The sequence below is a fragment of the Lonchura striata genome, chromosome 8 (genome assembly GCF_050655825.1).
Source record: "Lonchura striata isolate lonStrDom1 chromosome 8, ASM5065582v1, whole genome shotgun sequence".
Taxonomy (NCBI): Eukaryota; Metazoa; Chordata; class Aves; order Passeriformes; family Estrildidae; genus Lonchura; species Lonchura striata.
Genome location: NC_140710.1, coordinates 5,804,226 through 5,820,154, shown reverse-complemented (window position 1 = coordinate 5,820,154; position 15,929 = coordinate 5,804,226). Strand labels below are relative to the sequence as shown.

At 44.7% G+C, this 15,929-nt stretch overlaps 3 protein-coding genes across 3 annotated transcripts; 1 reads left to right on the top strand and 2 right to left on the bottom strand.

Moving 5' to 3' along the window:
* Nucleotides 1-275: 275 nt before the first annotated feature.
* Nucleotides 276-5,572, top strand: CPT2 (carnitine palmitoyltransferase 2). The gene is made up of 5 exons (XM_021529602.4): nt 276-421; nt 1,184-1,264; nt 1,372-1,478; nt 2,454-3,758; nt 4,606-5,572. The coding sequence occupies exons 1-5, from the start codon at nt 300-302 to the stop codon at nt 4,935-4,937; spliced, it is 1,947 nt and encodes a 648-aa protein (XP_021385277.1). The 5' UTR covers nt 276-299; the 3' UTR covers nt 4,938-5,572.
* A 1,238-nt stretch (nt 5,573-6,810) lies between these two features.
* On the bottom strand, nt 6,811-12,678 carry CZIB (CXXC motif containing zinc binding protein). Its single transcript, XM_085586244.1, has 8 exons — nt 12,631-12,678; nt 12,397-12,480; nt 12,256-12,312; nt 11,438-11,519; nt 10,936-10,967; nt 10,406-10,483; nt 7,877-7,942; nt 6,811-7,131 (listed from the first exon to the last, which is right to left on the bottom strand). The coding sequence occupies exons 1-8, from the start codon at nt 12,634-12,636 to the stop codon at nt 7,054-7,056; spliced, it is 483 nt and encodes a 160-aa protein (XP_085442370.1). The 5' UTR covers nt 12,637-12,678; the 3' UTR covers nt 6,811-7,053.
* An 857-nt stretch (nt 12,679-13,535) lies between these two features.
* On the bottom strand, nt 13,536-15,345 carry MAGOH (mago homolog, exon junction complex subunit). Its single transcript, XM_021529632.2, has 5 exons — nt 15,231-15,345; nt 15,081-15,139; nt 14,847-14,957; nt 14,457-14,539; nt 13,536-13,820 (listed from the first exon to the last, which is right to left on the bottom strand). The coding sequence occupies exons 1-5, from the start codon at nt 15,316-15,318 to the stop codon at nt 13,721-13,723; spliced, it is 441 nt and encodes a 146-aa protein (XP_021385307.1). The 5' UTR covers nt 15,319-15,345; the 3' UTR covers nt 13,536-13,720.
* Between the last annotated feature and the right edge of the window lie 584 nt (nt 15,346-15,929).

The following is a 15,929-nucleotide window of genomic DNA, read 5'->3' as shown; positions in this document are numbered from 1 at the left end:
GGGGCTCAGTGCTCGGCGGGCGGGGCTCAGTGCTCGGCGGGCGGAGCTCCGGGCTCGGCGGGCGGGGCTCAGTGCTCGGCGGGCGGAGCTCCGGGCTCGGCGGGCGGAGCTCAGTGCTCGGCGGGCGGAGCTCCGGGCTCGGCGGGCGGAGCTCCGGGCTCGGCGGGCGGGGCTCAGTGCTCGGCGGGCGGAGCTCAGTGCTCGGCGGGCGGAGCTCAGTGCTCGGCGGGCGGAGCTCCGGGCTCGGCGGGCGGAGCTCAGTGCTCGGCGGGCGCGGCTCCGCGCGGGCCTGACCCATCATGGCGGCGCGGCAGCTGCTGAGGGCGGCTCCGGGGCGGCGCGGCTACAGCGGCGCGGGCGCCGCCGAGTTCCTGCACCGCAGCATCGTGCCCACCATGCACTACCAGAAGAGCCTGCCCAGGTACGGCGGGGCCCGCCGCTCCGGGGGGACGCGGCAGGGCGCGGCGGCGGCGCCCCGGGTGTCCGCTGTGAGGAGAGGGCAGAGGGAACGTCCGCGCTGGGCACGGCGGTGCGCGGCTCGCTCTGTGCGAGCGGTCCGCAGAGGAGCGGGCTCGGCTTTCCAAGTGCCAGCGTAACCGCTTACAAGCCTGCCACCGAAACATCCCCCTGGCGCCCAGACCCCGTCCGTGAGTGTAACGGGATTGTGCTATAGGAAACAAAACTCAGGCTCACAGGAAGTTGACAAAGACACCGAATAGGAAACTTGTGAGGAAGATGTCCAGCACCCAGCTGTGAGGGGGTAGCCCGAACACGGCTGGCAACTGAGCTCTTCCTTCTACAGAGCTGCCTCTCCTAGCAGCGGTTCCTGTCGCTCTATTTCCTGTAAGGGATTAGCTCCCATCACTGCAGTACCTTTGTAAAAAGTCAGTTTGGGTTTCTGCCTTATTTCCCAAGAACATTATGGTGTCCCTCTAGTTGCTTAACTTATTCCACAAGAAACTTCTGAGACATTAAGATAATGTGCATAAGTATTAGTAAAATTTTTATGTAACAGTATGTACTGTATAGTATGTGTATAATATGTTTGTATGTATAATATATATAATAGTATAATGAAGGATATGGAAGAAAAGAGGCAAAGAGAGATGACTGTGTAAGAAACACAGGCTTCACTCGTACCCTTGCTCATCAGGTGTACATCTCTGTGTTTCACTTCCTTCAGACTACCAATTCCCAAGCTAGAAGATACAATTACGAGATACCTGAATGCCCAGAAACCGCTTTTAAACGCTGACCAGTTCAGGTATGGACAAACACACATTGCAGTGTCACGTTCTGCTTCAAAGCCAAGTGTTAACATAAGAAGTGTGACTTGTGACAGCATCTTGGCACTTTTCTTGATTGTTGTAGGAAAACTGAAGAACTTGCTCATGCCTTTGAAAAGGGGATTGGAAGAGAGCTGCATGAGCAACTGGTTGCTCAAGACAATCAGAATAAGCATACAAGTTACATCACAGGTACGTTGGCCTGCTGGGTGTAGGACAGGTCTGTAGATCATCATACTTTGTAACTGCTCATAATGCCATAAATATAATAAGCTGAAGCTTTAAGTAGCCCAGAAACTTGGAATAACCTGCTGTGAATGCTGCGACTCAGTCTGTAGAGAATATCAGATTATTTCACAAAAGCTTCTGTTTGGTTTGTTGTATTTTACTTTCCATTCACTTTGAACAACAATTTGTGTTTTAAGTGGTATCTTTATGTTGTTCAACAGTGCTAACCAGTCCGCTGCTTTTTGCCTATGAATGGTGGGGTGTCTGTATTGCTTTTTGTTCACTTAATGTTATTCTTTATGCATCATGAAAGACCTGTTCCTCTTGAAATTGGTTTCTGAAAGAATGTAGAGCTGTCTCCACCCTGGCATTAAAAGGCTATGTGTTGATGTTGATGTGGTTTTAAAACTGTAGATGAGTGTTGCTTACCCATCACTGAGAACCTGTAATTAAAGTTGTAACTTAGTCTCTGGAACTACCCATTGCCCTTCTTACAGTCCAGGTAGAAGGTTCAGCCTTCTAACCTCAGCAAGATGAACTCAGTGGCAGAGAGTTGTAGAAATTAATAGTTTAAGAGTACGGAAAGGCATGAACCACTCTAAATATGAGGCGTGCACCAAAACAGAGCTGGGGAGCTGCACTGTGTGTCCTGGGAGTTAAGGTTTATCATCAAGCCATAAAGAAAACAGGGAGTTGGCCTTTGTTGCTAATGACATGGACTTGAATGGATTATTCCAAACAGTATTTTTATGATTAGCCAACACTATCCTTCTTAATAATGGGGGTTTGGAGAAGCCTTGGGTGAGTTATTTCATATGTTTGTCTTGTTTAAAGGCATTTTAGTGTGTGTTTATTCATGATCACTGTTGGACTACACAACCCTCTTGTCTGACTCAGGAAGCTGATTTTATGTTCTGACCTCTTTCTCTCAATTTTTAGGTCCTTGGTTTGACATGTACCTAAAAGCACGTGAGCCTATTCTTTTGAATTTTAATCCATTTATGTCTTTTAATCCTGATCCGAAATCAGAATACAATGATCAGCTCACACGAGCTACAAACATGACTGTTTCTGCCATACGTTTTATGAAGACCTTCAGGGCTGGTTACCTTGAACCAGAGGTTTTTCACCTCAATCCAGAAAAAAGTGACACTGAGATCTTTAAAAAAATTATCCGATTTGTGCCTTCTTCGATTTCTTGGTTTGGTGCCTACATGGTCAATGCTTACCCCCTAGATATGTCTCAGTACTTCAGACTTTTCAATTCTACACGGATTCCTAAGCTCAACAAAGATGAGCTTTATACAGATGAAAAGGCAAAACATTTATTAGTGCTGAGAAATGGAAATTTTTATGTGTTTGATGTTATTGATAGAGATGGAAACATGTTGAAACCCTCAGAAATACAAGCACACTTGAAATACATCCTTAGTGACAACAGTCCAGCCCCGGCCTTCCCTCTTGGCTACCTAACCAGTGAAAACCGAGATACATGGGCATTGCTGAGGAAGAATCTACTGGACAATGGTAATGAAGAAGCTCTTCAAAAAGTAGACTCTGCCATGTTTTGTTTAAGTTTAGATGATTTTCCCATTAAAGACTTAGTGCACTTGTCCCACACTATGTTGCATGGAGATGCTGCAAACCGCTGGTATGACAAATCCTTTAATCTTATAATAGCTAAGGATGGCACTGCAGGAATTAATTTTGAACATTCCTGGGGAGATGGTGTGGCTGTGCTCAGGTTCCAGAATGAGGTTTTTAAAGACAGCACCAAGACACCAGCCATCAGCCCCCAGTCACAGCCTGCTGCAGTTGACTCTTCCAGAGCAGTGCAGAAACTTGACTTTAAGCTGAATGATGCCTTAAAAGCAGGGATTACCAAAGCCAAACAGAAGTTTGATGCCACTATAGAATCACTGTCTCTTAACATGATTCAGTTCCAAGAAGGGGGCAAGGAGCTTCTAAAGCAGAAGAAGGTGAGCCCAGATGCTGTGGCTCAGCTGGCCTTCCAGATGGCTTTCCTTCGCCAGTACGACCAGACTGTTGCCACGTACGAGTCTTGCAGCACTGCAGCTTTCAAGCACGGCCGTACAGAAACCATTCGTCCTGCCTCTGTGCACACCAAGAAATGCTCTGAAGCCTTTGTCAAGGGACTCTCCAAACACAGCACAGAGGAGCTGCAGAATCTGATAGTGGAGTGCTCCAAGTACCATGGCCGTTTGACAAAAGAGGCTGCTATGGGTAAGTAGGAATCATCAAACACTCTTCCTTTTGCACTAAAATGTCTAGTAATGTTGCTGTAAATATTTACAATTCAGTATTTTAAAGCTGATGGATGTCTAATGTAAACTTGACAAAAACAGTAGCAGAAGGCTGAAGTTTAAAGTACATTCTCACCCATTTCTTGATAGAGAGGAGTGCCTCTGTGCTTCCCACAGCACCTTTCACGTGTTGAGAATTTTTTATACTTGAGTTTTTGTCCTTAGAGCAGTTGGACTATTTGAAGATTTATTTAATGCATGTTGAACAAGAACTTTGGCTTAAGTCTGAGGAGGTGCTGTCTTATCTCTGCAGGGGATAAAGGCTTTAACTTCCAAATCAAACTCATTTTTTGGCCATGCTACTCCTGGCATTTTTGTAAATGCTTTATTTTGAACTGTCTTTCTCAGAAGCATCAAAATTGACAGCAGTAAAACTGACTGTTGGATATTATCCCAAAGAGTCTAAAATTTGCCTCCTTTTGTTGGTGCAAGATGCTCTTCCTCTTTAGATTCATAAATCTTAAGGCTTTTTCTGCACCAAACAACTTGGCTATGTTCAGGTAAGCAGTTAATCAGAGAAAGTGATGTATTATTAAAATTGTCTGTTAACACTGCACTTTTGTGTACTCTCCTGCTCCTGTTGAGCCTTGCAGTAAAACAAGCAGGCCCTGTTCTCCTAGAGACATGGCCCTGAAAAGTCTGAAAAATATTTCCTATCAGTACAAAAATAAACTCCATTTCTACAGCCCTCCTCTCTTGTGGCTGAGGTGAGTTTACTTCCCACAGAAGTCAGACACCTCTCTCACACTGTTATTTTCTTTCTCCAGGCCAGGGCTTTGACCGGCACCTCTTCAGCCTGCGCTACCTGGCCTTGGCCAAGGGGCTGGCGCTGCCGGATTTCTATCAAGACCAAGCCTACGCTCGCCTCAATCACAACATCATCTCCACCAGCACCTTGGTGAGCCCGGCTGTGCAGTTGGGAGGCTTTGGGCCCGTGGTGTCTGATGGCTTTGGAGTAGGGTATCAGGTACAAGATGACTGGATAGGTTGTAATGTTTCCTCTTACCCAGCTAGGAATGGTAAAGAATTCCTTCAGTGTATATACAAATCACTAGAAGATATCTTTAATGTTTTAAAGGGCAAGAAGATTGGTAGTTAGACATAAAGACATTGGAATACTTTACAGTTGCAGAACAAAATGCAGATTATGTCTAATTGACATATTAATCAGTGTTCAGCATGGATGAGACTGCCCAGTCTAACTGGCTTCATGTATCATCATTGGCCTTGAATACTGTTGGATTCACTAGGATATTTCTATTTCTTTCAAAGGAATCAATTACAGACCTTGAATGCATTTCAGGAAATACAGACATTAACTATGTCAAATTAAGTAACAGATCCATGTGTTCTTAAAACACATAATCTAAAATAAGCATTTTTATTGAGTTAATGAACTTGGAACACCTGTGTTCCATGAGTGTTCAGACAGTCTACAGTACTGTGATACCACTCTTGAACTGTTTTTTTTAAAAAATATATGCAATAATTTTAAACATAGAAGAGTGGTTCCATTTGCACTCTTGCAGTAAGCTTGCTTACTAACTTATCTATTTAAACTTGAATTTATATCAGAACTGATTGTGCCTCAACTGCTTGAAGCCTTTCCACTATAACAGCTTTTAGAGACAGAAAAAATGAAGTGGGAGGCTTTAAGAAACCTGCAGTCACCAACTGGGTTGTTAAACTGACTGGAAAAGATTGTATTTTAATAAAGCTGCCTATTAATATCCACGAAGATATTTTATTGCCATATCTAAATCATACAGCATGGCTAGACCCCTTATCAATAGCTCATGTTTCTTACAAAGGTTGGAAAGAAAACTGCTGCAAGTATTCTGCACTCTGTCTGGTATGTAGATCTTGAATTCCTGCCATTTACCCTCTTGATTTCCACTCTTTTTCTTCTGGGAGGCCAAGTCTTTCTGTGGAGCTGAATTGCACAGTGGTGTTGGCTTGTGTGATCTCTGTAAAACTAAACTGGCCCAGACAGCCAAATGTATCAGCAGAACAGGAAAGTGAGCACAGTAGTTGCATGTGACAGATCAGGTTCAGAGGCTCAGAAACTACTTCCCTTTGCTCTTCCTTTGGGTATCTCAGCTTCCAGGTTCTCCCAGGGTCTTTTTAATTTAGTACAGTAGGTGTAAGCAATACCCTGTCCTGGAAGTATGAAATGTAAGTGCTACCAGGGGAAAGCCTTTCATATGTAAGCCTGAAGGCTTTGCTCTTGTAATGTGCTGTTCTAGTTTTCAGCTGAAAAGCAGTATTTTAAAACCTACTTTAAAACTCAGCATAAACAAAGAAAGGAAGGTGATAATTTGGGAAGACGCAGGAAATAATGTATCAGGAAACAATAATCAGACAAAAAGTCTGAATAAAATTCACTAAAGATTGGCTGGACTTTTTTTTTTCTTTTTTCTTTTTTGAGGTTTGTTTTGGTGGGGTTTTTTGTTTTGTTTTGAAACACGATAACAGCTGGCATGACTGTGAGTGCACTCACCAAGGAGTACAAAGTCTATCTTCACCTAAAAATTAGGTTTACTTAATGACATACTTGAAAAAATAACTTGCTTTTCAGAGGACTGTAACTGTGTAAATGTCAGCAGCAGTCAAGCTTAGTAAGTGTTCTCAGGAAACATGCCTCAGTCTTTACCTGAAGTGGCAGAAAGCTGCTTAAAGGTGTAGCTGTTTCCTTAAGAGTTACCACAGTGCCTTTACTAGTGGTTGCAGCCATTTCCTCATGATAGGAGTGGTGAGTGGGAAGACTTTGTTTGCTTATGTTAGACAATCAAATATAGGTACTTCCTGGTGACCAACTATTAAAACCTTTAAGGCTGGAAGTTGTGTAAGTAGTTACTCAATCCATTAGCTAAACTACAGCCCACAACAATGTAATTCCAAAACCCCAAAGCATCAAGGACATGGCACAGTTCAGTCAATATGTACTATTTTCAATTTGTACTCAGGCCATCTCCAAGTGCTCCATGGGAAATATTTTATTAGGGCATGCTGGGGACAGAAAGTACAACTCAGGGATGTCGGTCAAAGGTTGAACTCAGTCTTGGAGATCACTTCCAACCTAAATGACTCTGTGAACTTAGGTATCCATTTTTGAAGTGCAGCCATGTAAAAAAGTAACTCCAAGGAAGCTGCATATCTGATGTTTACAGCTCCTCCATCAATAACCATGTCATAATTTGTTAGGGGTATGAACTTCAGCATTTTACAAATTTATGGGTAACTTCATAGATTCCAACAGATTCCTTTGTTTTTTCATCATAGTCATTCCAATCCTGTAGGAAATAAGATTTCACAGTGTTAGTCACAAAGGACAGAATGCACACAGACTGGAATTAAACGGGAGCTAAATGTTACTCAAATTGAGTCTTAAATATCTATAGAAAGTTAAATTTTAACATGTGAGAGTAACAAGATCACTAGCCTGAAATTAAATGAGCTTCAGTCTCAGTGTTTTTATATATGCATATTGCTGGGGTTTACTTTCTTACATAGTCCCCAGCCTGTAGTGGACAGACAGCAGCCATGGCAGGTGAAAGGATTATCTATCATTTACAATACCCTAGTCAGGTGGGTAAGCAGACAAGCAGATCCCTGCCAAGTAGGATACCAGGGAACAGATTTTGACCTTGAGATTCCTGCTTACACCCAAGAAGATTTGCAATGCTGGTGTCATTATCCTGAGCTTTGAAGGACAGTGTCTATATTACTTTTTAACTTCTTGGTGCACAGGACAATGGGCAGGGATCTTCCTAGACAGCCATTTAGTATTCCAGTTCTTGCTCTCTGGAATTCCTGAGTGACTTAAATCTTTGTCAGCTGCTAAGTTAACAAATCCATACTTCTAAAATGACACTGTTAGTAATGTTGGTTGTTCATACTTGATTCAGTTTCTCTCTCCAGCTGTGGCCTTCCTGTGGCTACAGAAAGAGCAAAACCACTCTAGGATGTGTATTTTGGACTAGTGACATGAGGAAAGCAAGCTAGGTAAGTAGTTTTACTAGTGAAAAGACAACATACCTTTTCTAACAAGTTTATGTCATTGAAAGGTGTGCCAGATTCTGCACCTTCAGCAGCAAACCCTGCCTGCAAACACATTTGCAGAAAGTTTTTAAAATTACATTGTACTGACAAAATAATAAATATGATCATTGAAATATTTAAATAAGTTAGCTAAGCACAAAAATGTATTGTATTTCTTTAAGGTTAGATAGAAAGAATGTTAAGCTCTTTGCTAATTAGGGTCAGTATAATGTTGGAACCCTGCTCCTCTATTTTTCCCAGCAAAAAAAGTGTTTCCAACTATTCTAGATAATGTTAAAGCTTAGTTTCTAAGTTTATAGCAGCATCAAATTACTACTAATAGCTTTGTGTTCAGAGTCCACACAGGCATAATAGCTTCATAACACACTGCAAGGAAAGCAATAGAAAATGTGGAAGAAAGCCAACAGTTCTAGCTTGAATATTGTCAGAATCCAAGACACTCTAGAGAAGGAGCAGCTTGGATTGGATTTAGGCACAAAAGTGACAAGCAAGCTTTATGTGTAAGGAGGATCAGCTGGCTGAGTGAACAGATTAGGATCCCAAACAAGCATTTCACAGGGGACAGTTCTTCATCACTGTTGCTGTGTTTAAAGAGTGGAGAAAAACCAGAGCACCTTCCTAGAGCTGTCCTATCTTCCATAGGAACAGATCTTTCACTTTAGGTTCACAGTTACCAAGCTATAGAGTAAGATTTACTAATTTTAAAATTATATTTAAAAATCCCAGACACTTCTGTAGCATGCAGGAAGGTTTCTTACTTTGTCAATTCTAAGTACAGAATTTTATTAACAAGAGGCTAAAAACCAAAGGCAGCTTCTTCCTGGTGTTCTGCAAGGGATCTGCACTTGCATTTTGGATAAAGAAATCCCTATTAGAGCTAGTCAGACATTAGGCATATGCAAAGCCACAAGACTTGAAAATATTTGGGGATTTGAATGGAAGGTTAAGCACTTGGGTGTTAAATGAACCACAGAGTATGGTAAATCTAACAAATCTAACAACAGGAGAGGGATCTGCAGGGCACAGTGGACTTTCAGTAACTGTCAGAAACCCATGTCAAGGGAACTGCTGGGGTGGAGAGGAAGATCAGCATTGTGGGTCAAAATGAAAGGAGCCCTGCTTTTGCCACCTGGGGCCATTCACCAGCCATGTGACTGCAATTGCAAACTTCTGCACTAGGTCTAAAATGAGGCTTTATATTAGATAAACAAAGGATACTTTCTCATCTCTAACACTCAAATATAAAGAAAATACAGTGGTTATATGGCTACATGCCATGTTTAGCGCTAATCAAAAGTGAGATCTAGGTTTGTGCAGAAGCCAGGCTTCGGAACTGCAGAAGTCCTTTGAGCATCAGAAAACTCTCATTTACTGATTTAGGCATCCAAAAATTCACTGAAATACTTCCTCAGGGATTCAAGTACTCTCCAGTCAAGCACACCAAACTCAGAATATTAAATTAAAACTTTTGTTACAGCTGTGAAGTCTTTGTTCTGTAACTAAAGTTGACAGCTAAGATGCAGAGCTATAAACATCTCCTACATTTTGTAGTCTTCCCATCGATTTTTCTTTAAGAGCAAGTTCCTAAGTCTGGTTGCAAAGCTTTCAAGCAGGAATAAACTAACAACCATTCTGGAATGAAGGAATAACCATTCATCAAAAAGATGGACTTCACTTAAATAAAGACCTCCCCCAGCATACTGCTCTAGAGATTCTATTTATATCAAATTCTTTGTAGGATCAGCTTTTTTTGGCTGTTTCTTAGCACAGCATCCCAGTCTGAGAGAAGGATAAGACAGGTTTATATTTGTCAGTCTATTTACACCTAATCCAACTGGAATAATAGGTTAAAAATAGCGGGGAGTTAAGTGGCAATAGAGCATGACCATGCACAGAGATGAGTCATTGCAGACTGGCCCTGAAGAATCCTTTAACTCTGAACATTAAGGTGTGCTTTGCACCAGCCTGTAACTGCCAGTGATCTTCAAGCTTTGTCTGCTCAAGCAGCAAATGGGAAAATGCCAGTGTTCATCTCCTGTGGCTCTGGTGATGTCAACCCCAAAGAAAATGTTTATTTTTTAGAGGACACACACTGAAGTGTGTTCATAACCTGAGCTTGATGAGCTCTCTAACATCGCAAGGAGCAAGTGGTGCTCTGTATAATGCTGCACTTTCCCTTTGGGAAAGACTCTTGCAATGACCTGACGAGATGAATTCAGATTAACACTGAGTCACCTCTGAGGCAGTTTAAGTACAACTCCAAGGTGTGCTTAGTTTTAGATTTTACTGGCACAGAGAATACCAGTTGTCGGTGTTAGCTTTCCCAAGTATTTGTTTTTTTTTGGTTTTTTTTTTTTTTTTAATCAAATGTAGTAGAACAAGGAACTGTGGAACGTTGGGAATCTGGGAAGGTCTAAGATGTTCCAGAACCATTTCAAATAGTGTGTATTTTATCACTCTAGAAGAGCTTTTAAAGACAGAAACGAATCATAAATAAGAACTCACCTGTGGTTGAAAATCAACTGGTTCCAGACCTCGGCATTCAAACTCCACAATAGTTTTGAATTTCTCGCTGTCTTCAGCCTGTGATTGAGTCAGAAAACCATTAATTTCCATCAAATAGAGACAGTGACAAGCATTAGTCTAGGAATGGATTGCTTTAAAGGCAGCACTGTCATCTCTGATGACCCAGGTGCCAGCAAAATCCTATGGCTCATTTCATAGGTGGTCCCTAACTACCTAACTAGAATTTCTTAGTCTGCCATGAGGAAGTCTTTGAAAGGAGACCTAGAGAGGCATTTTATATATATATATATAAAATACCTCTAATTTGGATGATACAGTTCTGTGTTGCCTTTTGAAATGTATCAGATTATTCTACACTTGAGACTGCTCAGGAGTTTACAAGACTATTTCTGTCCAAGGGTAGGACCAGCTTTTTGTGTTCTTGAAGGAGGATGGTAAAGCAAAAACTCAAAATACTGTTAATGCTTGTATATCTTTCACTTGTTACATAGAAGAGGAAACAAACTTACATTGTACGGCTTGATTGTCTGACTTAAAATATCTAAAACAAAAAAAAAAAAAGTAAACAAGTGAGTGGCACTATGTCTTCAGTTTTGTTCAGCACAAACCAAGGACCAGGATCTGCTTTCACAACAACTTCCTTATACAAAACAAAAGAAATGCAAGAAATGCAAGGTTTTCCTGCAGCTCATCTTCAAAAGGCAGAATTACATTTTTCTCCCTTCTCCTGAGTTTACACTGCACAATTTCTCAATACCAATGCCAAAAAGATTTGCATGCTTTTGTAAAATAACAATACAGATGAGTTTTGTTCATGCAGAAGGCTGGACTCACCAGGAGGTGAGTCTCCCTGAACGTAATGTCCACAATGTGCCTGTTGGGAATTCCAGCACCAGTGTACAAGGGCAGAAATCCCTGGTGAAAGCTCTTTACAAACGGGGTCAAGCAAAAATGGGGGCTAAAATAGAAACTGTGAAACGGATGGTGCCGGGTCAGTGGCCAAGCACATACCGATGGAGCTCTCCCTGGAGCACAGCTTGCACTTCTGCACCATCGTGGCGCTTCCTCGGCCGCCTTTCAGGGGAGCACTGTCCTAAAATCCAAGACAAGAAAGACATTTTTAACCACTTCAGCCTCTGGAAACCTCTGCAAAGGTAAGGCAGTTTTTACAACAACCTTTAGCTTTTTTAAAAATACTGTAACAAGTCATCTTTTTTTTTTTAACTGCAGAGATTAGTAATTTAACAAGATGTAATTACCAAAGAATAATTCCGTTCCAGAGTTTAAATAGGGAATAATATATATTTGTGTCTTATCCATATAGGCATGCTCTATTAAATCTTCAAAATACATTCTTACCATTCAGCTGTATGCAACAAAAAGGGATGATTATTGCTAAGAACAGTATCCCTAAAAATTTTATCCTCCTTTTTCAGCTTCCAAATGCTGATTTAACATGCTTAAATGATCTTAATTTATCTGACATTCTCCAAAAGGATTCCATCGGCATCAGAGAAATATACTACAGGCACAACCGTATTTTGATACCACTTCAAAATTTCTTTTTAAATTAAATTTTTACAGAAAGGTGTTTTAAAAGCAGATGTAATAGTTTGTTACCAACAGTCACTATTCAAATGGCATATGTCAATTAACAATCTCCAATATTTCTTTTAATATGGAACGTGACAATTTTCTAAATGCATATAGCTCTTGAAAAACGATCCATCTAGAGGGGGAGCTGTCACATCCTCGATGCGGATACGTGTGTAGAGGCAGGTTTGTGCTCTCATTTTTTCTCAGAGGTAGGTTACGAGGGGCACACGCACCATGAGCCGCAGGTACTGCCACTTTTCGGAGACTTCACCGCAGTTCCCACATTTCAGCTGGAGAACACAAATGGGAAGGTTGAAAGCCGTCAATAATCAGGGACATGCGCCGCTCCCGGCCCCGGCCCCGCTGTCCCGCACCTTGAGGTACCATCGGAAGTCCTCGCCCTCGGCCCGCAGCCGGGTGATGTTCTCCAGCGTGGCGCGGAGCTGCAGCCCGATCCTCTGCAAGGCAAGCGGCGGAGCGCGTCAGCGCCGGCCGGCCCTGCTGCCCCTGCCCCCGCGGGGCTCCGGCCGAGCCTCCCCCTGCCCCCGCGGGGCTCCGGCCGAGCCTCCCCCTGCCCCCGCGGGGCTCCGCCCGGGGCTCTCACCTACCCCCATGGCCGCGCGGATCCGGTGCAAGTCCCCGTTCCCTGCGGCCGTGCCCTCAGCCAAGATGGCGGCCCCGCACTCCCTGCCCGGCTGGGCCGGCGCGAAGCCGCGTCTGCCCTCAGCCAAGATGGCGGCCCCGCACTCCCTGCCCGGCTGGGCCGGCGCGAAGCCGCGTCTGCCCTCAGCCAAGATGGCGGCCCCGCACTCCCTGCCCGGCTGGGCCGGCGCGAAGCCGCGTCTGCCCTCAGCCAAGATGGCGGCCGCCACCGCCCGCCCTGCGGGATGGCGGGAGCTGTCTGTGGGGAGGGAAGGAAAAGCGGGAGGCGTCGGTATTTTGAAAATTACACATCAATTATTCACTTTTTTTTTTTTTTTTAAATCGCAGCTTCTTCTTACAGACCAAACGTGTTAAGAGAAAGCAAAAGCGCAGTCTGGCAGCACTGCCATGGGGTCTGCCCTCTGGGCCTGTGGGGGATGCCTGTCTTTTAATGAATGCTGCACAACAGATCTGCGACCCGAGAACTAAACTAAATACATTCTAGGTTGCTTTTCAGCTTCTCTGAAGCTGAACGGGACGGTCAGTGAAGATCCCTGATGGCTCCTGTTGTTTGTCTCTGCTCTGGAGGTAAGTGGGTAACCCCGGCTGGGATGAAGGTGATGTGTGTCTGCTATAACCATTTACCTGTGCGGAGCCAGATGTTCTTGGCTGGCTAACAGAATACCCAGCTCAGGATAGTAACAAAAGTTTGCCTTGACAACTGGCAAAAGTTCCATTTCACAGAGCCAGGCTTCATTCCTTTTTCTACTGCTGTGTAGAGACGTGCAGTGTGTGGGTGATCTGAGTGAAGAGACAAACTCTGAATGCACCGTTATAAAAGAAGTGTTAGGAGTCAGTCACTCACCACAGCTTAAAAATTAAAAACGCAGATATCACCCTTTTATTGAGTCACTGACAGTTTGTAACAACAACAAAATAACAATCAAAAAATAATCTAAAGTACAAAAAAATTTCAGAAACAATGAAGAACTGGAACAGATTCTCCCTCCCCACCCCTACTGCTAATATTGCAATACAAACTTCAGTTTGTCTGACTTAAATTGGCTTAATCTTGAAGTGGAGTCCAATAAGACTGAAGACAAGACATTTAAGGTCCTGGACCAGGTAGTAGAACACTCTCAAACCTTCTGGATCTCTGCAGTTCACAACAGATGGAAGAAAGGGGGGAAAAATTTCAATTACTTAAAAAAAATTAGACTGATGTTATTAAAGAACAGGTTACAGAACTAATGTATTAAAAAAACCCAAAGCCTATATGAGGACTTTTTAGATGTCATCTTAGACATTAACAGATTTGTTTCATTCTATACTGATTGATTAAATATTCTCTTCTCCACCTGTGAACATTTTAAGCTTTTACAAAATATGCATTTTTATAATGAAAACAAGTATTAACAGCACTTAGGATTTTACCCCTCCCTTCCCCATAATAGTCAGTCTTTTCAGCTTAGGTGAAATACAGGTATCTTGATTCTCCCAAAGAAATTGGTACAAACAGGCCAATGGCAGCTCAGACTCTGTATGTGTGTAACAGGGTTCCTACAGCAAGGTCTGCTCAGAATGCTGAGGGCATTCTCTGAGTTTGAGAACACAGCCCGTAATGCCACAGCCTTAAGGCATTTGGGATATTGTGCTGCAACACAGAGCACTGGTGCCCCTAGAGCTGATTCATACTTTGAAACGATAGAGAATACAGGTACCAAATAATCAGGAAGTTCTAATACAGATTAGTAAACACAAACAAGGGCAGAGTAAAAAGCAGAGTACATACTTGGACTGATTTACATCAATGAGGGAACCGATTTTTGACGTTGTAAAGGAGATGTGCTCGTCACCAATTACTATCTCGAGCTCCTGAAAAAGAAAAGCTTATAGGAACTCACTGCTTCATGGCACCAGTTACAGAAACACTTCAGTACTGTGATGGTTTTTATTTTTTATTACAAATTTCTATAACAAAGATATCAAATACAGCAGGTCTATGGATCATATTAGCTTCCACAGCTACACTGTCATTGAGGCACTACTCGGGTTTTAAAGTAGTATTTGTTTCCCTTTCGGCTGGAAACAATACTGGCTTGAAGCAAAAGTTTAGTTATGCTTCCAGGGAGCTAACATATGAAAATTAAAGAGCAATTAAAAGAAACACTATGCACCGTACCTGTCGGCCCACTCTGTCAGGAGGAGGCCACAGAGCATCATCTTCTTTTGTGATTTCACTGTCGTCGATTATTCTCTTCAGCTCCTCCATCACACTCTTGTGCACATAAGCCTGGACACAACATTCCGGCAGAGAAATAAATACAGCCCAGCCCACAACGCCCCGGCAACGAAATCCAACCCTGGCCCTGCCCCGAGTCCCGCTCGCACAAGCGCCTCAGCCGCGCTGCCTCACCTCCTTTCGGATCATCACATCGTTCTTGTAGTTGCTGTTGTTGGCGTAGCGCAGCTTACCTGCGGGGAGAGGATTTTCCGCGCGTTACACCACGCCGGGGGGACCCGCGGCCCGGCAGCGCGCCTCCCCGGCCCCCTGCCCCGCTCTCACCGTCGGGCCGGAATTCGAACTCGAGGAACTCGTGCCCGAACTTCCCCTTGTGCCCCACGTAGTAGCGCAGGTAGAAGTCGCTCGCCATGGCCGCGCCGCAGCCCGGCTGTGCGTCAGCGGCGCGCGCCTTCCCGGCCCGCGCGCAGCAGGGCGGGCGCGGCCGCCCCCTGGCGGCCCGGGGGTGAGGCCGGGCCGTGAGGGGGCTCGGGCCGTGAGGGGGCTCGGGCCGTGAGGGGAGCTCGGGCCGTGAGGGGGCTCGGGCCGTGAGGGGGCTCGGGCCGTGAGGGGGCTCGGGCCGTGAGGGAGCTCGGGCCGTGAGGGGAGCTCGGGCCGTGAGGGAGCTCGGGCCGTGAGGGGAGCTCGGGCCGTGAGGGGAGCTCGGGCCGTGACGGGGCTCGGGCCGTGAGGGGGCTCGGTCCGTGAGGGGAGCTCGGGCCGTGAGAGGAGCTCGGGCCGTGAGGGGAGCTCGGGCCGTGAGGGGAGCTCGGGCCGTGAGGGGAGCTCGGTCCGTGAGGGGGCTCGGGCCGTGAGGGGGCTCGGGCCGTGAGGGGAGCTCGGGCCGTGAGGGGAGCTCGGGCCGTGACGGAGCTCGGGCCGTGAGGGGAGCTCGGGCCGTGAGGGGAGCTCGGTCCGTGAGGGGGCTCGGTCCGTGAGGGGAGCTCGGGCCGTGAGGGGGCTCGGGCCGTGAGGGGAGCTCGG